At 42.6% G+C, this 27,156-nt stretch overlaps 1 protein-coding gene across 3 annotated transcripts; it reads right to left on the bottom strand.

Moving 5' to 3' along the window:
• Window positions 1-2,157: 2,157 nt before the first annotated feature.
• On the bottom strand, window positions 2,158-25,417 carry LOC121957173 (protein kinase C and casein kinase substrate in neurons protein 3). Of its 3 annotated transcripts, none has more exons than XM_042505700.2 (10): window positions 25,171-25,417; window positions 22,546-22,613; window positions 9,627-9,783; window positions 9,181-9,416; window positions 8,204-8,359; window positions 7,898-8,073; window positions 5,742-5,862; window positions 5,523-5,593; window positions 5,304-5,383; window positions 2,158-4,682 (listed from the first exon to the last, which is right to left on the bottom strand). In XM_042505700.2, the coding sequence occupies exons 2-10, from the start codon at window positions 22,603-22,605 to the stop codon at window positions 4,573-4,575; spliced, it is 1,167 nt and encodes a 388-aa protein (XP_042361634.1). In that variant the 5' UTR covers window positions 22,606-22,613; window positions 25,171-25,417; the 3' UTR covers window positions 2,158-4,572. The 3 variants fall into 3 exon arrangements, with proteins under 3 accessions (XP_042361634.1, XP_042361635.1, XP_087925358.1); XM_042505701.2 differs by lacking the exon at window positions 25,171-25,417 and adding an exon at window positions 24,745-24,978; XM_088069232.1 differs by lacking the exon at window positions 25,171-25,417 and adding an exon at window positions 24,738-24,978.
• Window positions 25,418-27,156: the final 1,739 nt, after the last annotated feature.

Below are 27,156 nucleotides of genomic sequence, written 5' to 3' on the forward strand. Positions count from 1 at the left end.
CCATAAAGATCTATAAAGAACACAGTGTCATTTCATTTTACTTCTTAGAGTGGATATAAAGTTTAAGTTGAGAATTGTTATTATTTTTATATATAATGACAAAAGACAAAGGAAATGTGACATTGTAAAAGGAATGTCTCACAGTGATAAATCTACAGAGAATTATCATCTAAATCTGCCACTCAGCTCAACTTTGCAGAGCTTTATAATGAGTTTTTGCTCATTGGTAGCTGTCCACCTTCAACTCAACTGTTCTGGTTCACTCTAATAGTCTTGTTTTCAGCCACAGCAGGCTGCAGTTTTCAGTGAAATTCTCTAAATGCCCAAATACACTACATGTTCAGCAGCAAACAGCATGCAGATACAGAGACTTGCAGGTGAACATAGTGAAGCATTTTAGCAGCTAAAGATATTTCCCTTGGGAGTTGGTAGAGACCAGAAATGTTATAACATTACAACAACTTTCAGCATGCTCAAACATATTTCTAGTTTGATTGTTTTGACCATGGATAACAGCACTGGACTGTCCTTAAAATATTTTTTCAGATAACTTAAGCTACAGTAACTGTATGTGTAGTCAACTGATCTAATAATAAGTTAGCAAGTTACGTTGGCTAATGTTACTTGCAGCTATTTCATCCGAACGAAACAGGGCTGCAGTTCTTGAGTCCAGTCTCAGTCTTTAAAGTTTTGCACCTGTCCTGGACTGTTCCTTGGACTCCAACTGTTTTTGGTCTCACAGGCTAAGGTCTTGAGAATTTGTTAAGTGGTTCCTGGCTGCCGATTTAGTATCAGTTCTACAGAAGGTTGCCTGATTCTACCAACATGATGCATGAAATTAATACCCCTCCAAGCAATGCTGACTCTGAACTCAGCTTTTGCTGCCACTTGACCACTAACAGTAGCATTACTTACAGTAAGTCACTAGCAGGTTACCTCAGCTGATTTTAGAAGGCAAAATGTCTGAAGTCTACCATATTTAATTTTGGTATCTTGAAGAGAACTTAATTTGCTGTGGACTCAGTCTTGACTTCTATTCAATTGCCTTTGGACTCGGACTTGACTGAACCTGCTTTTAGACTTGACCTTGATTAAACTGGTCTTGATAACAACTCTTGAATAAAATGAAATAATCCAAATAAATGTGATACAACATAACCTAAATAAAACATTCCCTCATTCGTGAAGATGGTCTCTGCCGCAGTCACATCAGATACATTTTCATCAGCAAGTGTGGTTGTTTAACAATGAGGACAACAACTCCCATGAGCCCAAGCTATTTTACAATGTCATCAAACTCCATCACATTGTAATCATGGATTTACATTCTCTAGGTGGCCAGAAACACAACTCCAAATGATACATTCACAGTTTGTTTCCACTCCCCCAAAGTAGCCAGAGAATCAGTTATTGCAGGTTTAAGTAAAATATTAATTGCAAGACTTTGCTTGACATAGAGTGTATTTATATTGTATTGCTATTTGTTCTCAGGATGCTTTGTACTCTCCATCTTTTGAAGGTTTTCCAGTATTTTGTCGGAAATGATATAGGCAGCAGAGGGAAGAGTGTCAGAGCTCAGGTGAGGCTGTCTTTATGATTACAGATTTGTCTATGTCTGCTTCAAGCTCGAAATCTGTCATCAGTTGAGGAAATTCCTTCCAGGGTGACATCATTATTTCCATTACTCCTGTGGAAACAGACATTCCTTCATACTCCTGTCTGCTTGTATTTACTGTAAAATTCTCACTGTATGTGTTTATGTTGACTGTAACAATATACTAGGATTTATCATCACGCTTCTCGCTATCGGCTGGCTCAGACATAAACACTGTGGGACAGTTTGCTTGGCTGATGGCCATGTGTGGATGTCCGACTGCATTTGACTCTGTGGTGGCATCATCAAGTTAAAGAGCAGCATTTGACCTGGATACAGTTGTTTTGACATGGACACAAGGCCTAAAAGTGAGTGTTGTGTGAGTGTGCGTGTGTAGGATGATGGCATAGTGATTCACAAACTCAAACACACACATACAACAACATCTCTCTCCCTCACTCACTCTCTCTCTCTCTCTCACTCACTCACTCACTCACACACACACACACACACACACACACACACACACACATTCATTCTCTTTACCCTTAACTCAAAAAAACTTTTTTTGTGTAAAAGTTTTCATTTTTTATTTTTTAAAAGACAGGCAATTTGCAAAAAGTATTGGAGCAAATGCGTAGTTTTTACATGACAGATAAAGAAACACAGCACATACACAGATACTGAAGAAGGTCAGGAGAAGCGAAAGGCAAACCAGCAGTTTCTGGAAGCCCTTTCTTTACTTTGGTAAAAATGTTCTCCGTGATAAGCGTCGTACATAGCTACAGATGATTACAGACAGACAGGAAAACTATTTGTTCCCCGGTACTTATCTTAAAGGAACAGTCTGACATGCTAAGAAATATGAATGTCTGGCATCAAACTGAGAATCTGATGAAAAAGAGCAATATCAGTTTAATCTCTAAACATTCTGTGCTGAGAGAGCTTCAAGTTGGAGATGTGTTTAGACCTGGGCCCTGTTTGTCAAAAGGTTCTTGATGCTTAGATGAACCCAAAATTTAGATCATTTTGGCCTTAAATTTCTTTAAGAAACTGCATCCTAGCTTAAGACTGGAAACTGGGTGAAACTCCCTGCTACATCAACACTGAACAAATAATAAATGGACGGCACTTATATGGCACTTTTCTACGTTAGCAGGCAGAATGATCCACAATTTGCCCCTCATTCACTCAGCTGGTGGCGGAGATGCTGTGCAAGGCGCAGCCCTGACTATCAGAAGCAATTCTGAGGCACAGTGTGAAATTAATGGACAAACTGCTCTTCCTCCTGAGCCTCAGCCACCCCAAAGTATGCCAAACTCCAAAGCTGTCTTATGTAAGAATGCAAAACAAGGTGTCCCACTACAAGAAAATAATTAAGTGGAGGCATAGAAGACCACAACTTACTGTAAAGTGGGGTACCTCTCCCTCTGTCAAGTGCATTATTCTCTATATCAGGACCTCAGAGTGCATTATTGTCATTGTCTTACCAAATGAAAATAGGAAGTTTTGTTTAAAGGTAGACTGGATTTTCCTAAAGAAAAAAAATCAAAAGCAAAAAAACAAACAAACACAAGGTATATTATATAATCTATATATAACCAAGGAAGTGCCATCTTACGGTAACACACTGCAATTGAGTTAATGGACATGCTTACAATGGATCTAGATAAACCCTGTCAGGAAATAGAAGGACAATGGTGGACTCTTAAGGCCTATTTCCACTGCGCAAAAATACACTAATATCCGCTAACATCTGTCTTTTTAATGCAATGGGAAAGTCTACAACCGCTATTCACATGCTGGTCAAATGATTCTGTGGTAGTCACAGGTATTTCTTGCCTCTGGCTCGGATTGACATTAATGGAAACACAACACCCAGGTGAAAGTGCTAATTTCAGCCCCTTAACCGCCAAGATGCAATGACACACTGCCACCAATTAAAATCCGTCTCCACCTAGGCGCTGAAACATCACTACAAATTAGTCTGCACTGAGTTGGAAATATGTTAACATTAAGAATTTTTGAGGGTTTTCAAATATAAGATTAAAACCAGAATCTGCCAGCCAATCTAGTTTTTTTCACGGCCATAATATACTTTAAATTTTATTAACTATTAACTTATTTACTAACTGATCTGAAGTCTGATATGTTACGTGCGGTCATGGGGTCAGTTTAGGAGTTCTTCAGAAAGATGTTACATAGGTGTTATGATATGAGTTTTTAATATAAAAAAATATTGATTATAGAAGATACAAAATAAGACAGCACTGTGGTTCCAGGAATATGTGTTGATACTGCTAGGCTAGCAGTTTCGTACCTGACACAAAGAGTTGGAACTAATCTTCCCATGTGTGTATTTGACAGCAAATAGCCATATTCCTAAAAATGTTGGACTGTTTCTTTAAACCACAAAAACAGAAGAGAAATACAAGTCCTACCTACTTCTATCAAGCTGACTCCACTTGTGCTTTGCTGCTTTGGATTAATTATAATCACAGTATTAGCGTCACTTTCTTCATATGTTGAGAGGATTGTGAGCATTTTAATAGAAATATGTTGAGGTGCAAAAAAATGAAAACAGCTCAAGTAAAATTGCAGTCCTGTAATGCAGTGTCCGCACCAAATGGCTAGTTATATAGTGTACCTTAAGAGCACCTTTTTGTACATTAAAGCATTGTTTATCGTATGGCTTCAATACAAGTGGTCTATGCATATTGTATATATTAAAACATTTCTCAAAATCCTTCTAGAGATTACACAGCCTGGATTGTTTTTAAAGATCTCTGTTTGCTAAAATATCATCTTTAGTGCCCTTATACTCTCATCACAGACCAGAACTTTGGCTAACAGCTACTTGGTGTTGTTCTTTACAGCATTGGTCTTATGTTTCTGACATTTCAAACCAGGTTGTGACTTCCACGGTAAAACAAAGCATGTGATGTAACAAGATCTTTCATTTTCAGTCGATGAGCTAATTACACAACCTCGACATAGTTGGCTGGGTAAAGCCCCTCACTCCCACCGTCCTTCATCCCCCGACACCAGCCCTGATCATCCTCATCCTCAATCTTCAAAAACTCCTCACCTGCAGGGAGACAGGAAATGAAAACTTTAAATTGCTTATTTTCCCTATCAATTAAAATGCTAGTTTGTTTTTTTTTGATTAATCAATTAATACTTCTATAAAATGTCTATAAAATGTTCCGAGATTGTAAAAAAAAAGCACCATTACAGTTTCCCAGTACTTTAATTGCTGTCTACAGATTGCTTGTTTTGTCCTATCAGCAATCCAAAACCCCAAAATATTCATTATACCATCCAAGAAAAAAAACATTTGCATTTGACAAGTTGGAACAAGTAAACTGATGGTACTTTTACACAAAAAAATACTTGAATTACATAGTAACCAAAATAGCTGCTGATGAATTTTCTGCTGATCAACTACTCCACTCAATTAATCAAGTAATTGTTTTAGCTAATATATATATATATATATATATATATATATATATATATATATATATATATATATATATATATATATATATATATATATATATATATATATATATATATATATATATATATATATATTATATATATACCATAATATTCCACACAATAATACATACTTCTGCATACTGCTTTTCTTTAATTAATGCTATACACAATGTGGTTCAGTAAGTTTAATAGGATGCGTGTTTACCTGCTTTAAATGACAGCTCATCTGTCTCCTGGCCAACATAATCATACAGAGCTCTTACTCTCACTCCTCCAATCATCACGCTGGAGCAAGAAAGACAGAAAGACAAAAGAAAGACAGATGAATATCTGATGAGCCGTACACCAACAGCTACAAAGCATCAGATCACAGTAAAATCACAAACTTGCAAAGAAATATTTTCTCTGGGATAAATACACTCACCTCCTCTCTATTGTTCCTTTCTTTTCTTCTTCTTTCTTCCCTTTTTTGGTTTTCTTCTCAGGAGTCCATTCCTAATAGATAAATAAAAAATTTTTTTTAAAAAACCATTTGAACAAAAAATTCAACTTCAGACCAAAGAACAGACAGAACAGCGAAGAATTGAACTTGTCATTGAAATGAGTAATAGAAATGGTTGGAGACAGACAAAACCTGGAATACCTCAAAGTGAGGCCAGTCGGTAGGCATGCCAGGTCCATAGGTGTTTTTCCACCAGCGAAGGTCCTCATGCTCATCAATGGCCATCAGTGTGTTGTGGAGCTCATTGTACACAGCCCTTACACTAAATGAGTGGTGGAGAGTAAATAAGAGTACCTAAATTATACTGAGCCCAAAAATACAGACGTGTTTTCCATTACTCATTACTTATTTTAAAAGAAAACTTCAACTAATACTTCAAACACTTCCAGCCTCTACACAGCAACTGACAATTCAACTTATTCTTACTCAGTAGCTGTTTTTTGCAGTACACACAAGTTTTACTCTTATTTTTTAATGACAATTCAAAGTGTTATATCATAGGCAACTGAACTTGCCTAAATTTTTAATTTTTTAATTTTTTAATTTTTAATATGTTTCACCTCTCATCCAAGAGGCCTCGTAAGTTCCATAAATTACTTTAAATAAATTTCCAGTGTGTAGGAAAAGGTGGGTATATTAGCAGAAGTTGCATTAACTCCTGAAATTAAGAATTATTGTGTTTTCATTTACTAGAGTGGCCAGGAAAAAAAACTGGGTGTGCATCTTCAGCACAAAATAGGTTAGACTTATGTGCAACTCCACAAACATATAACCATCCATCCTGATTTATGTTCGGACACTCAATAGAGTGTCACCTTGAATTAATGAGCAGCATGATATTTTCAAGCTATGCTTCTGCAAAATGTTTATGTCATCTCCATGATAACCAGACACACCCTGCATTTCTTTATGGTTTGAGTCTGTTTCTGTTGCGTTTAGTAAAGCATAATCTGCACAGAAAGCGATTTAAATTGAACAAATATCCTGCTGTATATGTGTTTTTCCTTTATAACCATATATTAATTGATTGATCAGCTCAATAAAAGCTGGACAATAAAATCAATAAATACAAACACTTTTGATTTCATCCTGTGGCATCGTCATAAAAACTATTATGGTTCTGTAAATATCTACTGTCAGTTAGCCTGGTAAAGGCTTCCTCTCAGCTCTGCAGGACCTGCTGCTGTCAGACGGCTGCTTCAGTGGACAGAGACGCTAAATGCAGGTCGAGTCAGAGTTTGGTTTTTTTTGCATTCACTGTTTAAGCTTTATGTATCTATTATAATTGTTTACTTATATTATTTAAAAAACAGTAGAAACAAGAAATTGATTGGCTGAGATAAATGTGATATACAGTACGTAGCTCAGCAGCTGTTTCAGCACCATGGACAGCAGTGTTTGTTCTGTGGAGGAGCCTTGTGCGCTGTCCATAGTACTGAAACATAACTGAGGAGATAAATTAGTACCGAGGATTTTGCGATGTAGCATATGGAACAGCAAATTAAGCTAATCTTCGCAAATTCTGCACAACTTTGCATCTTTGTCCACTCACCATAACGCTACTGCAAATCTGAATCATTTCATTGAGTCATTTCATTGTACTGCTGCACACAACGCATTGATCCACAATGAGAGACAATAAGCTGCAAGACAAAAATGCCGTACATTTCTGCTGTCATATGTTTTTCAGTGTCAGTGTTGTTATTTTCTATATTAAAATATCCACCAGTCAACAAAATTGTGAAGTTAAGGCTTTACAATTAATTCTAATTTTAGCATGATATAATAAACCTAACATGCAGGAATGTAGGAAGTTGAATACTTTATGGGGCAGCTGTATTGATAATGGCATGGTATTCATTTAAATTTGACCTGCTGATGCTCCTTTAGTTTTTATACTGTAACTAAAGTTTATTGAAACTTCTAATTGGCACATAATCAGCTTAGAGCATTTTAAGCAAAGTGTTACTCCAAAATTAAGCAGATTCATAGAGAATATAATGTCTCTCATCTACCCTATATCCCCCTGTGGCCCTTGCAGAGTTTATGAAGTAATTAAGTCTCTGTTCTACCTATTATTTCCCTGATTAGAGTAGAAGAGAGTCACTGAGAAACACTCATAAGTCATATGTAGTGGAACAGCTTTTCATCAGGGCTAAAGTAAGTCAAATGATTAATGTTTACATACTTATCTCTAAAAACACAACTACCTGTCTCACCCCGAACACTGTTCTTCATCTAATCAGAAGATACAACAACTTGCAACTAACACACACATGCAGAACACTGAGGGTCACCTCTCATTGTTAGTAATGTCCAGGTGTTTGTGGATGGAGAGAAAGGCCTGTTTGAGGAAGACAATCCTCTTGCGCTCCTCGTCTTGTGATTGATCAAAGATGGACTCCATCTCCTCCATGTAGCGAGGAGCGTACCGGTTCACCTCCTCAAGGACTTTCTCATAGCGGGCACGAACCTGTAAACATTAAGACACACTTTCACACACTGCTCATAGGCTCAATCATCATTTTAACATATTTATACACAATATATTATATATATATATATTATATATATATTATAATAGTTTATTCTGCTATCATTACCTTCTCGGCTTCCTGTTGAGCCAGCACTCTCTCCTCCTGGATCTTCTTCTGTTTGTCAATGGCGACATCCGGGTTTCCCTGAGCGTGTACCTCTCGCTCCCTAGCTGCCTGCTCCTTACGGCTCACTTTGTGGTATGCCCTCCTGGCTTTATCCAGCTGTGGCCAAACCGAAACACACATTATTATTTTAGTTGTGATTGGACTTTTCTTGACACCAGCAACCATCTCATCCATTCAAAAGCAATTCAAACTGAGATGCACCTGGCTTTAAAACTATTCTTGCTGATGCCCAGAATATAATAATGATGCATTAGGTCTCTGTAGGCTAAATATAGACTTGGATTGAAGGCATTTACTAAATGACTATCCATTTGCATTGCTGCAGTCAATTTTTGTATGTATGAAGTATTGATTCCCTAAGGGGCTCGTGTATATTTTTGATGCAAATATATACTTCGGCTTTTGATGGATGTCTTTTTGTCCTTCACAGGCAAGCAGATTGTGTAACTACAGATTTTATTTAATAAATATTATTTAGTCCTAAATATTTAATGCAATCAAGAAAAAGGATTTAAAACCAAGTTTTCAGGGGCTTTCATTTTTTTCTTCCACATATTGCTGTTTGCATAATGTATAATGCATAGTGTATTATGTATCGGTTCTGCGACTGCAATTTTGCACACTGTAATAATGCAATTATTCTAACTATGAATTATACATTTTTATTATTATCTTTTCCACTATATTAATGCAAAGCCACAAACTGTATAAAATTATGGATGAAGCCACACTGATGTCACCTATTAGGTTGTAGACCCCTGTTATGAAGCTTTGAGTTTGGCATTTTGTCCGTTGTCATCTAGGCTTTTTCGTACCAGAAGTGACCATATTTTGACGAGAGGATGAGGAAATGAATTGGAGCTTTAAATCATTTGTATAATGCTGAACATAACTTTTGAATTTTAAAAAATTCAGACCTTTTTAAGTCGTTTGGCCCACGGTTTCTGAGCACGAGCAAAACCTGTCTCAATGTCCTGGGACTCCTTGAAGCCACCAAATAACTTCTTGTGGAAGGTGTCCTTCTGCCAGGTCCTGACCCGGTCTCCATCCTCTGACACCAGGGAGCGACAGATAGAGGCATGTAAGGAGGCCAGCCGGTCAGCGGAGGACAGAAAACACTGCCAAGCCTTCAGAAGAGACCCATAGAGAGGACCTGAGGGAGACAAAGACCAGGGAATCACAAACTCTGATAATTTTCTTTGTGCTTTAGAGACAATTCTGATGATATGCCACTATTTACGTGAAACGTCAAATAAAAACTGGAAGGAACTCATTACAATCTCTTATCACAAAAAAGGAGATTTTGTTATCACAGTTTGCAGGCTGTAGACAAGCCAGCAGAGGTTGTAGCTGCAGTACTTACTGGAGTCCACTACTGGTTTCCACTTGTTGCTCCATTCACTGAGCTGCTGGGCATACTGCCTCTCCACGCGAGCTCTCTCTTGGAAACATGCCACTATGTCATTACAGGCCTGGAAGGCATCTTCTGTTCGCTTCACAGTGGGCTGATAGTTCCCAGGCTGCCAGGACACAAAGAGAGAGGAAGATCTACTGTTTACACAGAATAAACACAGAGAGGAGGGAGCTTTAATTGCCGTTATGCTTTAAACACTGATACTTATACCCAATAACATAATCATTTTTTGGAATGAAAAGGCCAAAAGTGGCTGATATTTTTGCCAGTATTCAATAATAGTCTCTTTTTTTTAGTTTCACCATTTGTGATTACAACACTGTACATCTGCTCACAGTTTATTCCTGGCAGAGTGGAAACAGCATGTAGACAGTAAACTGATTCAGACAAACTAATTTAGAAACTAAACAGAACATAAACAATATAAGCAGTTCATGTCAGCATGATCTTCTAATCTTAATAAACTACTGTACTACTTCTATGGCACACTGTTAAAACCATTTTGTTAGCACTGGCACTATGAGTAGCATTTCTACTAATAACAGTGTTATTGATTAATTAAAACCACTACTACACCTACTGCTACTAAAACCACAACTACCCCTGCTGCTACAAGCACTGAAACCTGTGTCCTACTGCTGTCATTATTTGTAGTCCTTGAATTACTACTTATACTGTTACTAACAGAATTATCCAGTAAGTAGACTTTATGCATCACTTTAAAGCAGTACTGTGCTTTTGTGATCCTGTTAATAATAATTAATAAATATAATCATATATAGTTAAACATGTTTTTTGTGGGGGGGGGGTTCTTTGTTGTTAGTTAAATGAGACGATTGATACAACCCTTATTACCATAACTATGTAGCGGTAGCCATCTGCTGGTTAGCTTAGCTCAGCATAAAGACTAGAAACAGGGGTAAACAGCTAGCCAGGACAATCCACCTATCAGCATCTCTAAAGCTCACTATTTAACACATCATGTCTCGATTAGGTAATCCATTAAAGAAAAAAAAAATTCTTACATGGGTGCAGTAACTTTCCAACCCAATCTCTAGATACATGTTTCTGCAAACCACGGAAATACAGTAATGACTTGCTGAAACACAGTGGTCTTCAGGTGTCCAGCCTAGGTGACATGTCATTCACCACCTCCTCCACCTCCAGGTGACAGTCAGCTCATATACTGCTCATCACTTAAGAAATGTAGCATATTTATGGTTTTCAGAAACATATAATGGCAACATTTTCTTCTGGTGATTGGGCTGCTCTTTCTGCTGTCTTTTGTGGTAAAAAAAAAAAAAAAAGAAAGAAAAAACAAACAAAAAAAGCATTCCCTTGATGATTGCTCTGTTCCATTATGTTTCCCAGTCAGTCATGCCATTTTACCAGCATGAACAAAATTCTTGAACTGTAGCTAAATGGTATGCAGCCATGATTAATGTTATCAGTTACACTTTTATACTATAAGAGCTGCTACCTGTTCAACGTTAAACAGTCACTTGTGGTTTGTATCACATTCTCTGGTCAGTCAGTCATAACAAGCTTCAGCTTGTGTCCTCATCTCCTTCCACAGCTGAGACACCGTTGCAGCCGTCTAAGGTCAACCCCCACGTGCCACAAGTGACACTTTACTGGCTTAAGGTTTCATGTGGTAAACTTTAATGCTGACAGCACCATGGGGTGTGGTCCGAGGACATGAAGACGAGGCATGGCCATAAAAAGCCAGACAGAGAGAGAGAACAAGAGGGCAGCAGAGGCAAGGCCCTGAGTGTAATAACATATCTGTCATGGACCTGCTGTCTGTTTCCTCCTACCTGCTGTCAGTAATTTTCCACACACACACACACCCTCCCTCTGCTCCGCTCTACCTGCTGACCACGCCCACTGCTGCAGCCTGCTCTCCCCTCAGCTGCAGCTCATCATCAATCAGTGCAGTATATAAGACACTCCAGGACACACACACACTGCCAGATTGTTCCTCTGCGTAATGCATGTCTTTCCAGCGTTTCTCCGTCAGATCACCCGTTGCCGACTCTGCCTGTTCCTGACCTGCCCTCCTCGCCTGACTCCCCCCGGACCTACCTGCTCTTTGTTCTCGACCACGTTTCCAGTTTCGGGCGTTCGAAAACTGACGGCTCTCCTGGTAAAGACTCCTTCGCTCAGCTAAGACGATCCTCCTGCCTGATCCCTGTCGGTACTGTTGCTCCCCGCTGACAGACTTCCCGGGTTACCGAACCTGCTTGTTCCAGACCATCCCTCAGCTCGATCCCAGGCGGCGTTTCAGCACGTGGAGACGGCTCGTGGAGCTACGGGGTTTCCTCCTCGCCAGCCACTGAGGGTACAAGCTTCGTTTCTTCATTCAGTGACGATCCCAGAGACACTGCTAGTGCTTCCGCACTAAGAACCAACTCTTTGTCTGTAAGCTGAGCTATTTCTGTGTTGGTGACAATAAAAGTTATTACCAACTGCAAGAGGCTATTGTTGTACTGCATCTGGGTCCTACCACCACCCGTTTCAGTACAATCTGGCCAGACATGGACCCAGCAGACTCCTAATGCTCTGCAATCCCGCCAACCGCGTGGAGGGAATGCTTCAGCAACACAGTTAAGCTAACCTCCAACGCGGGCAGAGGCACGACAGTCCGTGATCAGCCCTGGAGCGGCGCTATCCCTTCTTGCCAACCCGGTACAACAGATGGCTACGTCACTGACCCAGCACGCCGCTCCTGTTCCTCCTCCACCCCACCACCCAGCATGGCATCAGAACTGGGCGTGTGGGAGCGCCGAACGCTATGCCGGGGATCCGGAAGGGTGCAACCCATTTCTCACAAACTGTTCGATCCTGTTTGCCCTGCAGCCTCGCACGTTCGCTACGGAGGGGGCTCGGGTCGCCATATAAATCACCTCACGGGCAGAGCACGCCTTGTGGGGAAACGCGGAGTGGGAGAGGGCACGCCAGCCTGTGCGCGCTTCAAGCCTTTTTCTGAGGAGCTTCGCAAGGGTGTTTGGTCCTCGCCTCCTTGGGCCCCGATGTTACTGGGGGTCTTCTGAATCAGCGGCAGGGGGACAGGACAGTGGCAGACTACGCGATCGATTCAGAACTCAAGCTCGACAGAGCGATCTGGAATTCGGTCCAAGAATGTGATGCCTTTCAACGGGTTCAGCCCCATATATAAAGATTTAACTGGTGTCGCTTGATCTACCTCATTCCCTGGATGGACTCATTGAGATCACCACGAGGCTTGACAAACGCATTCAGGCGAGAAAAGGGAGCTATCGCCCGGGAGGAGGGGGGCTCATCGTGTTCGGTTCGGCCAACCCGGATTTCCAATGAGTCCCGGTCATCTCCAGTGTCAGCTCCAGGGGGCCCAGAGCCCATGCAGGTGGGGCAGACCCGGCTTTCTTCGGAGGAGCGGAGAGACGCCCGGCGAGGAAATCTCTGCCTGTATTAGAGTCAGGCCGGCCATTTTGTCACCAAATGTCCGGGTAAAAGGCAGGGCTCAGCAGTCGAGAGGGGCATCCTGCTGAGCCGATCCCAGAACTCTGTCCCACGTCCTCGTCCGGCTGTTCCACGCTCAGCTCCTGGTTAACGGCGGTCCACACTCTCGCCACCTTCGTTGACTCCGGGGCCGACGCCAACCTCATCGGACCAAGAACTCGCCCGTGGCCAGCTGGGATCGAGCAGGTTCCCTTCCACGTCCGTTCCGCACATGCATTAGATGGACATCTTCTGGGAACGTCATCCACCAGACCGTTCCTGTCTCCATGATCCTGGCTGGAGAACATCGTGAGACCATCCAGTTTCACGTTATGGATTCTCCCAAAGTCCCTCTGATTCTTGGATATCCATGGTTGAGGCGCCAATCCACATATAGACTGGGCCACGGGTTGATTCTGTCATGGAGTCCTTCCTGTCAGCACATCTGCCTCCAACAACAGATCACGCCCACACCGCCTGCCAGTGCCGGGTTCTCCTCCAGACCTCTCCGGGTGCCATCGGATTACCACGACTTTCGGAGGTCTTCAACAAGTCCAGGGCCACATCTCTGCCACCCCATCGACCATATGACTGGCGCCCATCGATCTCCCTGCCTGGGTCTACTCTCCCAAGGGGCCGCTCTTCGCTATCTGCACCAGAGAGGGAGGCCATGGAGACCTACATCTCCGAGTCCCTGGCGCCTGAATCATCCGACCCTCCTCGTCTCCTGCCGGGCCGGATTCTTCTTCGGGGAAGAAAGATGGATCACCCGACCGTGCATCGACTACAGAGGTCTGAATGACATCACGTAAAGAACCGATATCCTCTTCCCCTCATCGCCTGCTTTTGAGTTGTTGCAAGGTTCCACCGTGTTCACAAAACTTGATCTCGCAACGCCCACCACCTGGTCCGCATCCGAGAGGGGGATGAATGGAAACGGCGCGTTTAATACCCCCACAGGACATTATGAGTATCTGGTGATGCCTTTTGGACTAACTAACGCCTCCCGCCGTGTTTCAGGCCCTCATCAACGACGTGCTCAGAGACATGTTGAATAAATTGCCGTTTATCTTGACGATATTCTGATCTTTCTCCCGATCCATGCCTGAACATATCCACCATGTACAGAGGGTTCTGCAGCGCCTCTCGAAACTCTCTGTTCGTGAAGGCTGAAAATGCGAATTCCACCTCTTCCGTCAGCCTTCCTGGGTTACATCATCAGCCACAACCACATGGAGATGGACCCCACCAGGTTTCCGCTGTGTCCTCCTGGTCTGCTCCTGACTCCCGGCAAGCAGTTGCAGCGGTTCCTGGGGTTCGCTAACTTCTACAGGGCGTTTATCAGAGGCTACAGCACGACAGTCGCCTCCTCTCACCGCCCTCACCTCTTCCAAGATCCAGGTCCGCTGGCCCACAGCTGCGGGCGAGGCCTTCCAGCGCCTGACGGTCCGATTCAGTGCGGCTCCTATCCTGCTCATCCCTGACCCAGACCGGCAGTTCGTGGGTGGAGGTGGATGCTTCTGATGTGGGAGTGGGGGCTGTGCTGTCACAACGCTTCTGCTGAGGATGGAAACTGCACCCCTGTGCCTTCTTCTCCGCGCCTGTCTCCAGCAGAGGAATTACGACATCGGGAACCGGGAGCTGTTGGCTGTCAAGCTAGCGTTGGAGGAGTGATGGCGACACTGGCTGGAGGGAACCAGGGATCCCTTCCTCGCCTGGACAGATCATAAGAATCTCGACACATCCGCCAGCCAAACGACTGAACTCTCGTCAAGCCCGGTGGGCCCTCTTCTTCGCCCGCTTCAACTTCACGCTCTCCTATCGCCTCGTTCCCGAAATGTCAAGCCAGACGCCTTTGTCTCGACAGTTTCTGTGGGAGAGGAAGACTCTCCTCACACGGACAATATCCTTCCTCATCTCGCCTCCTGGCCACACTCACCTGGGAGATCGAGATGGATCAAGGCCGCTCTGGAGGATCAGCCGGGCCCAGCTCATGTCCTCAGGATCGCCTGTTCGCCCCTCGGGAGTTCGGTCGGAGGTTTTTCAGTTGGCCCACAACTCGCGACTTACCTGTCACCCGGGGATAGCTCGGACCAAGGAGGTCCTACAACGACGATTCTGGTGGGCCACCCTGGATGAGGATACCAGGGGTTTCACAACGCTTGTCCAGTCTGCAGTCGGAACAAGACTCCTCGTAAGCCCCGGCCGGCTTCCTGAGGCCCCTCCCTGTTCCTCATCGCCCTGGTCCCATATTGCTCTGGACTTTGTCACCGGTCTGCCACTGTCAGGAGGGAACACTGCCATCCTGACAGTGGTAGATCGCTTCAGTAAATGGCACATTTGGTGCCTCTGCCAAAACTCCCCTCCGCCAAAGAGACTGCCAGTATACTGCTCGACCATGTTTTCAGACTCCACGGCCTCCCCACGGACGTGGTGTCTGATCGTGGTCCCCAATTCACGCCGGCGTTTTGAGGAGTTTTGCCGTCTCCTGGGAGCCTCCACCAGTCTGTCCTCGGGTTATCATCCCCAATCCAACGGTCAAGCCGAGAGGATGAATCAGGAGATGGAGACGGCTCTCCGGGTGTATGGCCTCCTCTCATCCGGCCTCCTGGTCCTCCCAGCTCATGTGGGTGGAATATGACATAACACCCTGGTCAGCTCTGCCACAGGACTCTCCCCTTTCCAGTGCGCTTATGGCTTCCAGCCCCTCTGTTTCCTGAACAGGAAGAAGACACGCGGCGTACCGCCAGTGGAGGCATTCATCCGGCGATGCCGCCAAACCTGGTCGCAGGCCAGAACCGCCTTGCCCGGCCACCGATCGCTATGCTGCTGCTGCCAACCGCCGCGCCTCCCAAGCTCCATCCTACCGGTGGGGCAGAAGGTATGGCTCTCACCAAGGACCTCCCTTCAGGTGGACTCCCGGAAATTGGCCCCCAAATATGTGGGTCCGCTTCCGATCGACGATCGTGAACCCCATGGCGGTCCGGCTCCGTTACCCTGCTCGATGCGGATTCACCCCACATTCCACGCCTCCCGGATCAACCCGGTTAAGGACAGTCCTCTCCAGCCCGTTTCCCAGCCTCCTCCCCCTCCTCGGATCATCGACGGGCTCAGCTTACACCGTCGCCGCCTTTGCTCCGCTCCCGACGCTGGGAGGGGCCTCCAGTACCTGGTGGACTGGGAGGGCACGGTCCTGAGGAGAGGTCGTGGGTGCCGGCCTCGTCAGATCCTGGACGACCAGCTGGTGAGGGATTTCCACCGCCTGCATCCTGATCAGCCCACTCGTACGTCCGGGCGGCGCCTCTGCTTCTGTTCCGTTCCTTCCTCTCCTGTTCCCGGGGACGCTCATTGAGATCCTGCTCGGGGTTCCTGCTTCGCCGCTGGCCGCTCCTTCCTCCTCCGGGACGATGACGACGTGGGTTCCGTGTTTGGGACTTCGTCCTCCTCCTGACCCTCCTCCCGCCTGGCTTGGGTGTTCTCCTGTTTTGGGACGTGGGCCGTCCCCTTGAGGGGGGGTTCTGTCATGGACCTGCTGTCTGTTTCCTCCTACCTGCTGTCAGTAATTTTCCACACACACACACACCCTCCCTCTGCTCCGCTCTACCTGCTGACCACGCCCACTGCTGCAGCCTGCTCTCCCCTCAGCTGCAGCTCATCATCAATCAGTGCAGTATATAAGACACTCCAGGACACACACACACTGCCAGATTGTTCCTCTGCGTAATGCATGTCTTTCCAGCGTTTCTCCGTCAGATCACCCGTTGCCGACTCTGCCTGTTCCTGACCTGCCCTCCTCGCCTGACTCCCCCCGGACCTACCTGCTCTTTGTTCCTCACCACGTTTCCAGTTTCGCGCGTTCGAAACTGACGGCTCTCCTGGTAAAGACTCCTTCGCTCAGCTAAGACGATCCTCCTGCCTGATCCCTGTCGGTACTGTTGCTCCAGCGGACAGACTTCCAGTTACCGAACCCCTGCTTGTTCCAGACCATCCCTCAGCTCGATCCCAGTCGGCGTTCCAGCACGTGGAGACGGCTCGTGGAGCTACGGGGTTTCCTCCTCGCCAGCCACTGAGGGTACAAGCTTCGTTTCTTCATTCAGTGACGATCCCAGAGACACTGCTAGTGCTTCCGGCACGAAGAACGAACTCTTTGTCTGTAAGCTGAGCTATTTCTGTGTTGGTGACAATAAAAGTTATTACCAACTGCAAGAGGCTATTGTTGTACTGCATCTGGGTCCTACCACCACCCGTTTCAATATCTGAAGCAAATGTGTTGTTTGTGGATGTGGTATTTGGAAATCTCTCTGCAATTTTCCTGGCAGTCGCCATCAGCTCCTACTCAGCACTCACTCCTACACTCTTTTTCACTTTCTGTCAGACTCTATCTGTCAGTCACTGACACATTAGTCCAGCTGGTTGAAAGTCTCTGGACACCGTAGATATTGTCATGTTGTGTTATATCATCTGAGGCAATACACTTATTGTCAAAATCAACAGAAATAAGTGAGAAGGAGACATAAGTGAGCAGAACCTCCTCACAACTGATGATTCTCACTTGTCAGACACAGGAGTAGCTCTATCTTATAAGTGATGCTAACACTGTCTGTATGCTTTTTATATACAGCTTGTATAGACAGAGTACCCAGTGCAAAGCTCTTCTCAGTTCCTTGATGCCTTTTGATATTGTGAGTCTCAACACGCTTACTTTTTCTTTGGCAAATTCTCTGTAAGATGATATTTTACTCTTCACAGTTACAGCTGTTCTCTCTCAACTATGTGCAGACCTTTGTTTCCCACAGTGACTTGCGTTTGTCAGAGTAGTCAACCAAATACCTAAATCTTTGTTTTTTACAACTAATTGACAGTCCTTATGGGACTCATAATTAGTGGCTAATTAACATCTGAAATTGACATCTGAAAGGTTGAACAGTTAAGTCTTTACATGTGAAAGCATGTTGATAGTGGTGATGCAATTGTAAGACAAATATGCGGTATATTTTCTGCAATTGGTAGCCATTAGGGGCAGGACAAAGGATCGATATGGGACACACATGACCTTCTCTTATAATATGATATCAGTATACTGGCGCAAAATATGATATTTTTATTAAAACATGCAGACACTCAAAACAGATTCATCTGCTAATTGCACTTATAAAAATCACTACTTCAAGACTCCTTGTGGTGGCACTTATAAAATGAATAATCACTCTGTGTTTTCCACCTAGTAGATTAATCAATATGCAGGACATCTCCTTTAGAATATAAATTTCTGAATCAAATTACACCTTCTTTTCAAACTGAACTACTTGTGTTACTATAAATTTATATTTCAAGGTTTAATTTTCTAGACTTTAAGTGTCACCTGGTCATCATATAATTTTAAATAGTTAGAAATTAGAATACAGCATGTATGAAAACATGCACCCAGCCTGTAAAAGTTATTGACATTCATACTTCAAAGGACATCACACCACTCAAATGTGCTTTTAATGAAACACTAGTTTCCTTTTGCCCTAATCAGAATCAATTGGGGCACTTCTCATCAGTGCCCCCCTGTTTCTCCTTCTCTCTCCTTCCTCCTTACTTTCTTTCTTTCTGCCTGTGTTGTGGTTTGCACTGACTCTGCTCACTCGTCTGAGAATTAAACAGAAACAGCTGAGGAATCCAGTTTGAGGCCAACGGCAACGCTGCAGAGACCCAGTTGGCCAATCTCTGAGGCAGATGCAAATCCGCTACTAGAGAATCTGTCCAAGCAACAAAACGCAGTATAAAGGAAAATGGCCACGGGCCCCCATTGAAAAATCACATTTTACGTATACAACTTATCCTGTCCAGACCATAAAGCATGTCAGTGCCCAGAAGGAGTACTCCATCAGGAACAATATGAGCATTTCTCCAGCTACTAATGGTTGCAGTAGAAGTACTTATGTTGTACTTGCAGCAATAGTAGCAGTGATGCCAAAAGTAGTGGCATCAGTGATAGTTAGTAGTTGCAGTTATAGTGAAGAAATAGTTGTAGCAGTAGTAAATGTCATAGCAATAGTATTAATGGTAATAGAAATAGCAGAACTAAACTATATTCATGCCAGCTTTTATATTTATGTCCCTCCGAAGTGCCTTTAAACCAAAAATAGATCAGTGCACTAAACAAAATTAAATCATCTCACGAGGCATTTCACAGCATGAAGCAACAGATAAAAAGAAGGCCTGACAGAAATGTTTGTCTTAAAAAATAAAGAGGGTAATCAGTCCAGTCAAATATTTACAGTCTGAGTCAGACATTTAAAAATGCTATCACCTTCTCTTTTACACTCAAAACAGCAAAAAGGAAGAGTTTAGAGAGACACCACATGTCAGTGATCATCAAATGTCTAAATATAATCAGTAGAGCGTAAAGAGAACAGTAAATGTGTAATATTTTATCCAGGAACAAGCCCTAAGCGTCATAGCAGCCAGTATGTAATACTATGACTGTAATATACTTGCCTACAGAATGCACCGTAATTGCAAATATCTTAAAGTGGTGGTGACTTTGCAAATCCAAAACAAAAGAGCTTAAGTTTGCAGTATAATGACAGACAGCCCCTGAGCATGGCGGCAGGATAACACAGACAAGAACTGGCCTGGAAATGCATCCAACACAACAGGAGGCTGCCAAAATTACAGGAGGGGAGAGATGAAAGTGGGGCAGCACATTGAGGCCAACGGGAGACAAAGCCAATATTAAAGCGGCAGCACACTCAAATTAGACAGTTGGGCCACTTTAAAAGTTGGAAGTGTTTACAGCTTTAAAACATGGTGGCAAAGCAGAACTATGTCCTGTAAACAGAGTGTTGAGCGGCTCACAGCACAGTAAACTACAGTAACATAAGTTATTGGTGCTAAATTGGAGTAAAATTAAGTTAATTTCCAACTATAAAGGGCACTTGTTACTTGCATTGTTTTTGTTTGTGTTAAAATAAAAGTTGAGCTTTATTGTCAGTGTAAATCCTGTGAATTATTCTCAATGAAATAGTCTAATAAGCTATTGATGGAACAATAGTCTATAGAGCTGAATAATGAAATCCATCATCTACACTTTATGTTTTTTAATTTTGAATAAAATAAAACAATACTGCATCCTATGAAAGATTGAGGCTTTCTATCAATAATCGTAGCTGTCACTCTTTTAGTATAATATACAATGCACAAAATGTTATAATTTGTGCGATTTTACTTTTCTTATCTTCTTCTACTCATAGAGTAACCCAGAAATGAGTCCAAAAAACTGGAAATGAATTAGCATTTCAGCACCTCCAGCTCCCTTGTCTCGAAATCAGTGTTTTATTTAATTTTATTTTTTAATGGGTTTTTGGTTAGATGCCTGCAATAAGATCTGTGGTCAACACTAGCTTAAGAAACATTAATGTTTTGTTCTACAACATGAAATATGTCTGTAAATACTGCTCTCTGAAGCTTTTATGTGTCAAGTGGCTAAATGAGACTACAGAACTTCATCACGCCATGCCAAACACTGCTTATTGTGTTGTTGTGGTGACACCATTAAATTATGCAGCCATGATGTAGTTTGTCTATAGTCTAACATTAGCTTTTAACTTCTTGCGTTTGCATTTAGGCTTGAAAAATCCTGAAAGTGGTGTTCATTTGAGAAGATTATCTAGCTGAACAAACATGTAGGTATCATTAATGTTTGTTTGCCACAGAGCTTAATTTCTGCCATAATCCAATGGAAAAATCCTATAGGCTTTTTGACAAGGGAACAAAGGCAGTTCCACCCTATACTTGGCAGCAATATGTTGTTTCAAACTAATTCTTATACTGTATAATGTAAATTATACTATAATTTATATAATATTATTTCAGAGGTAAGACACTGGACGTAGACTAGTATTACTCTGCCTCTCAAACCTGATTCTTTGATGAATTCTTCCTCACTGTCACTTCCCTCAAACTCATGGTCCTCAGAGACCCTAACTGTTCAATTAGGCTTCTTTAACCCTTCGAATATCCCTGCATCCATTGCTTATTCGACTGAATTTTAATGGATGTGATCAGTAAAACCATGGCAAAGACCTTATGCATCACAAGACCTTCACTGAGCACAATGCTAATAATACTAAAAACTTTTTCCAAAAACTTATCAAATGTACTTGTTTAAGGTACTCCTGCACCTCACTGGATTGTTTACAGACATGTCATAATACACTCTCGTGTGTAAGGAAGGGGAAAAATGAGGGGGAGGGGTGAGGGACAAAAGATTCCCTGTTGCCTGAGGACAGTGGTATGCAGTACAGGGTTAACAGTATCTTGTCAACATGACACTGCACTGAGGGTCTAAACTTGGTCCTGGTTTTGCACCTACCAGTCTTTGTTCTGCAAGTAAAGTTTACCAAGTTTGACATTTACAACAATCTCAGATCTGTCTTTTTTTCTTTGCTTTTTTAGACTGCAGATTTATGCAACATTAGATCTTAGTTCAGATCTTGTTTTAAAGGAATAATTTGAAAAAGGCACAACCTTCCATCTAAAAGTAACAAAATCCCAGCATATTGTAAACTTATTAATTTCCTTTGTCGAGGAGGTGATGTTTTTGGTTTGATTTGATGTTTGTCAGTTTGTCAGCAGGATTATGGACAGACTGCTGGCCTGATTCTCTTGGTGGACGGTTGTAACATGAGAGAAAGGAAGAACCCAATACATTTTTAAGCAGATCCGAGTCAGTGTGGAGATACACAAATTATTTTTTTTGCTTCCATTAACTTTGGTCTGCGTTGTCTGAGTACCCCTCTTGTTAACACTTCTCGTCAGCAAAGACTTTAGGAAGTCACTGTGAAAAGTTTCCTTGGAGTCACCTTGGACAAATTGTAATAGCAGAAAAAAAGGTTTAAAAAAAAAATCTTTCATTTATTCATGGGAGCTGACCACTTTTCCTAATCCAGCAAAGGACACTATAAATTAAAACATCATGCACCGTGGTGTATCAGAACAATGCTGATGCAGAGAGCAGTTAAAATAAAAAAGAAAAACCTGTCCCAGATCCCCAGAGGCACTGCCCCTGCACTGTACAGTCTACTTTGTCGAACTAACACAATCAAATACCTGATTAGACGAACACTATCACAAAAACCTTCCCGGAGCACAGTTAGCCCAAGCAATGTGCTTCACAATGTACAATGTTTACCATTCACATTTAAAAATTAAAGCGCAGTCTTGTTCACACTGATACGTAGCCTGAACAACAAAACTGTTTAGTCTTCCTGATGACAGGAAGGTCATAAAGACTTGAGATACCAAGGCAGAAGCTGACTTGTGAATCAGTCTTTTTCTCTCTCTTTCTGAAGACAAAAAGACAAAGACAGAGTTATACACACAAAACGCAGTGTCTTACCATCCAAAAGCTGCGACTGTAGGCATCTTCAGGGCTGTTTTCTGATGGTAGCGTTGACATCTTGTTCTCTGAGAGAGTAAAGAGTGTATGATTAGTTCAGAGCGGTATTACTCTGTCCTTTAATCTGCACACTGACCTTTTTGTAATCTGCTTCTACGTGTCGGTAATGAAGGCTTTGTGGCTACAGTATGAACAAACGTTACCTAAGTCAGAAATATTGTATGTATATATAGAAATAGATTTTGCAGAAGATGCACAGGACACATCCTCCTCCAAATTTAGAACATATGGATTTTTTCCCCCATTGAAGAAATGACCAAAGAAGCAAAGGACTATTATTTTGTCAAAACTGGGGAGATGTCCACCATAAATCATGTCTTAAAAATCACCAAAATGCCAAAAAATCAGTGTTTGAGATCATTTTGCCATTATTTTGGGGGTTTTTTTGTTATTTTGAATATTTATTCATTTATTTATTCATTCATTTTTGATGGTGCCCTGGCCTCTGCCTATGTCACCTATAGAAAGATCTACTGTCTCTTCATGGGGGAAAACGAACCATTATCAAAGTAGGAGTCTGTCCTCTCAACCTTTTTTGTGAAACATGTCCCACGGCCCTGTCAGATGAACTCACATCAACACCACATGCTACAAATGTGTCCATTTGAACTGCTTTTAAAATAGATATTTGAATAAATATGACAACGTGGATATACTGGTGGATATTACAGTATTTTTTTAAACAACTGAACTAGGAATATTTAGGTCGATTTGGTTATGTTTGAATTAGAACTACAGAAGCACCCTTGGCTGGGAATCACTGCTCTAATGTACAGTGCATCTATTTGAGGCTCTGTGATATGAGAGCATTTCATCTCAATTCAGATAAATGACTGCTGCGAAGACAGACAGCAGGTGCAACGTGTCAGAGGCTGAATGGTTTAAAGGAGGCTGTGCAAAGCCATTAAAGCGTTGTAGTTGCTGTTGGAGGATGACGTGTACAGTACATTTGAACCAGAGGGTGTACAGTAAATCGAGGCAGCGTCTCACATGCCGTAACAACATTAGTGAGCATAACCTCTCCCACAACTCCCAGCTTTGAAACATGAGCTATCCTAAAATAAACAGGGGGTAAAGGTCACTGCATATCATACACATTCACAACAGAAACACCAGCACATACAATGCATAAAGAGTTCTGTCTGACCCAAAAAAAGCGATCTTCATAAAGCATTTGAGGTCTTTAACTGTTACTTTCCACTTTCACCAAAGAAACTTTGCTGGTTAAATATTTAGGCACACAGCAGTTTTGCCTTCTGGTGTTTCAAACCCTTGCTGCACCCGCAGCTGAACTCCACCCAGACACAGCCTTCATGTCTTGCCTGTTTTCCCTCCCTGCAGCCATCTCTCCCCACGGCTCTGCTCTGCGCACAATTAGATTCAATGATTTCCCTCTGCATCCTGCTGTTCACGGGGCATCACATGCTCCACTGAGAGCATAATGTCATGCCTCTCCCTGCCTGGATCTTCCTTCTGTCTCTGTCTGCTGCTGAGGCCCCCCTCATAGATTGCACAACCCTGAGTCCTGCAGGAGGTCAGAAAAATAATGAATCGCTTCCCTTTTAACCCTTGACCTGGACTTCCTGTCCACTAGCTGGCTGGCTCCCCTCAGGATGCGACAGTGTCCGAGTTTTCAGAGGAGCATGGGTGTTGGGGAGCTCTGCTGTCCCCGCCTAATTTCAAGTTTTACCAATCTTGAGTCGCAAGCGAACTACTTGTGTTAATTCAGTCCTGAGTCTTACCAGTGATCTACTTGCTTGTCTCTTTATAATATGATTTCATACTCTGTGCAACTCCAAGTCTACTGGAATCAATTTAATGGCACCAAATGTCATTTCGTAGACTTTATAATCGATTTGGAATCCTCTGAAGAGCTGGAGATGGCCCTGTTTTTGCTGTATCCTTAAATAACCAAGTCTGATATCTTTAAAAAAAAGAAAAAAGAAACAAACTGTGGTTAGAAAAGCCTGACTGGAACTTCGGATTTGCTCTAAGTGTCATCTCTGATATTTTTGAGGTATATATTCCTGACTTGCTGACTTTTATGGATCTATAAAAGTTCAAATCAAGTATTTGAATATGTATTTGCATACTTATATGCAATACACCGTGGAGTATATTGTATAACTTACCACCTACCAGCACAGATGGAATTCCACCATGGGTCCTCCAGACTTTCTATAATCTCTTGGCAGGTCAGACAGGAAATTTGTTCCCCCACTTTTCAAAAAGTCCTGCAGTGATCCAGTAACTTACCAGTCCTCACAGTATCTAAAACGCTAACTTTACATGTCAAAAACTTTATAACTGAAGCTAAAACCATCTAGAGCTTCCAACCAACCAACTCTTTCACCCCGGTATCCTGCACCCACCCTGGCACACACTCACTCCCACACACTCCTCCCCCTGTCCCCGTTTCATCTGTCACACATAACTCACCACACACACACATTGCATAGAGGAAATATATAGTAACAAATGAACACACAGAGCAGAAATAGGAGCCTGATCACTCCATGAGATCTCTCTGAAATGCAACTTTGGAAAGCGATCATAGTTTCTTACCTCTCTAAATGTTGGGGCCCTCTCTGCTTCAACCCCCTTTTGTTTGGCAGGCAGCTTAGACTTTTTTTCCAGTTCTTTGTGCAGACTCTGAGGCTCTTTCTCTCTGTGTCCGTCCTCTTTACACTTCTCCTCAGCTTCTCCAACCTTGATTTTCCACTCGTTCTGGACAGTGCTGCTCCTGCTCTTCCCGTTTCTTTGGCCCACTGTTTGTGTCAGATGAGTTGGCTTCTTTTTTTTTTTCTTCCTCCCTCCCTCTTGACTCCCTCACACCCTCCCTCCCTCTCTCCCAGTCTCTCTCTTCCTCTCTCTCTCTCTCTCCAAAACAGCTGCAGGAAACTTGCTCTCTTGTTCTTTGTCCTTCTCCACTTGTTGAATATGGTCTCTCTGCTTTTCTCTTTCATTCACTCACCTCACCTCCCTCAGTCCAAATGAAGTGTGCTATATTGTGGTTATTTAGTGTTTGTTTGTGTATGTGTGTGTGCACATCTAGATGAGTCAATAGCTGAGTCACCCACCCAGCCAGTCTGTATGTGTTTGTGTCAACAGGCCTATTAACTATGTTTTACTATTTTACAAGAAGCACAAAGCAGCATGACCAGATAAGGAAAACTCCATCCCCCTGTGCTCGTCTTTTTACCCCTCTTTCCTCCCCTCAACATTCCCCCGGGATAGTTTGGTAGGCCTGCCTCCACAGCTGGAGGACACATCCGCTCTGTGTGTGTGTGTGTGTGTGTGTGTGTGTGTGTGTGTGTGTGTGTGTGTGTGTGTTAAAGCCAGAGATTCTTTGAAGTCAAAGACCCCTGAAGAAGAGCTGTTCACACACTCACATATCTTGCTATTGCTTCATGCTATGCTGAACTTGTGAAACTTTGCCATGCCAGAACATGCCATGTGAATAACTAGACGGTTATAAATTGCCGCCCAGTTACAACCTGCTCTTAGGAACCAGTAATGCTGTGTTAGTAATCCTATAATCAAATCTGGAAGGATAGTAGACAGATATCATGACAACACTGTGGGATCCTGTGATTAAAATGATAATAGGCATAAGAGGCAGAACATGTCAACAAGTGGAAGATTCACCATGCGGCGACACAGTGTAAATTCCTGTAGGAAAGGTAAATAATATTAGAGCATTGCTGACTCCAACATCCCTCTTCTTTTTGGTAAGTTTTTCAAATAATAACTGGGACATAATCCTGGGTTATTTCAGTAATGTGGACACATGTTCACTTTGTTAAAAATCGATATTGATGCATCTTTAACTTTTGCTCAAGAAAATATTGTCTCAGTACAAAGGTTCTTCTTTTTGCTCTAACATCAAAATCATGATTTAAAATAAAAGGGTCAATGATTTATATCACACTAAGAAAAGTGCAAAAAGTAAACTTAAAAATTGTGTTGACTATAAACGTTTTGGCAAGTGCCCTGATGTGCATTTATCCCGTTTATTTTGATGGAACTACAAATTAAACCGGGTTTCATCTTCTGCTTTTTTTTTCTTTTTTTTTTTGAAAAGGCATATCTAAGGCCACCCAACTGATATAAAAAATGGCTGTCACCTGCATGTTTGAAAATCGACTTTGCCAAGCTTTTGAGCACCTGTAGTAGTGTTAAAATTATTTTTCATGTCTTCGGGCATTTGACATTCAAATCGGAAATCTGCTGGGCAAACTTTTCCACTGCATCTGTGAAGATGGACTCAATACAAGATCCAATAAACCGTGAGTGAGTGCATTCACTGTCATCTATTTTACTCAAGTTAAATTAAAGTTACGCAGCTGATCACTTGGAAACACAATTTACAGCTCTGTCTTTCAACTGATGTGGCAGATTTTACGTCCTATATTTAAAGCCAGCTGCAAACTTTACTGATATATGATTGTGTGTCTTTATGCATTAATACATTGGCTTGGGAAGGTCGACACTCAAAAACGTTGTATATTTTAAGTCTAACATCACTCATCATGTTGTAATAGTGTTTAT

This window comes from Plectropomus leopardus, chromosome 18 (assembly GCF_026936395.1).
Source record: "Plectropomus leopardus strain MGB_pleo_1.0 chromosome 18, ASM2693639v1, whole genome shotgun sequence".
In the NCBI taxonomy this organism is placed as follows: Eukaryota; Metazoa; Chordata; class Actinopteri; order Perciformes; family Serranidae; genus Plectropomus; species Plectropomus leopardus.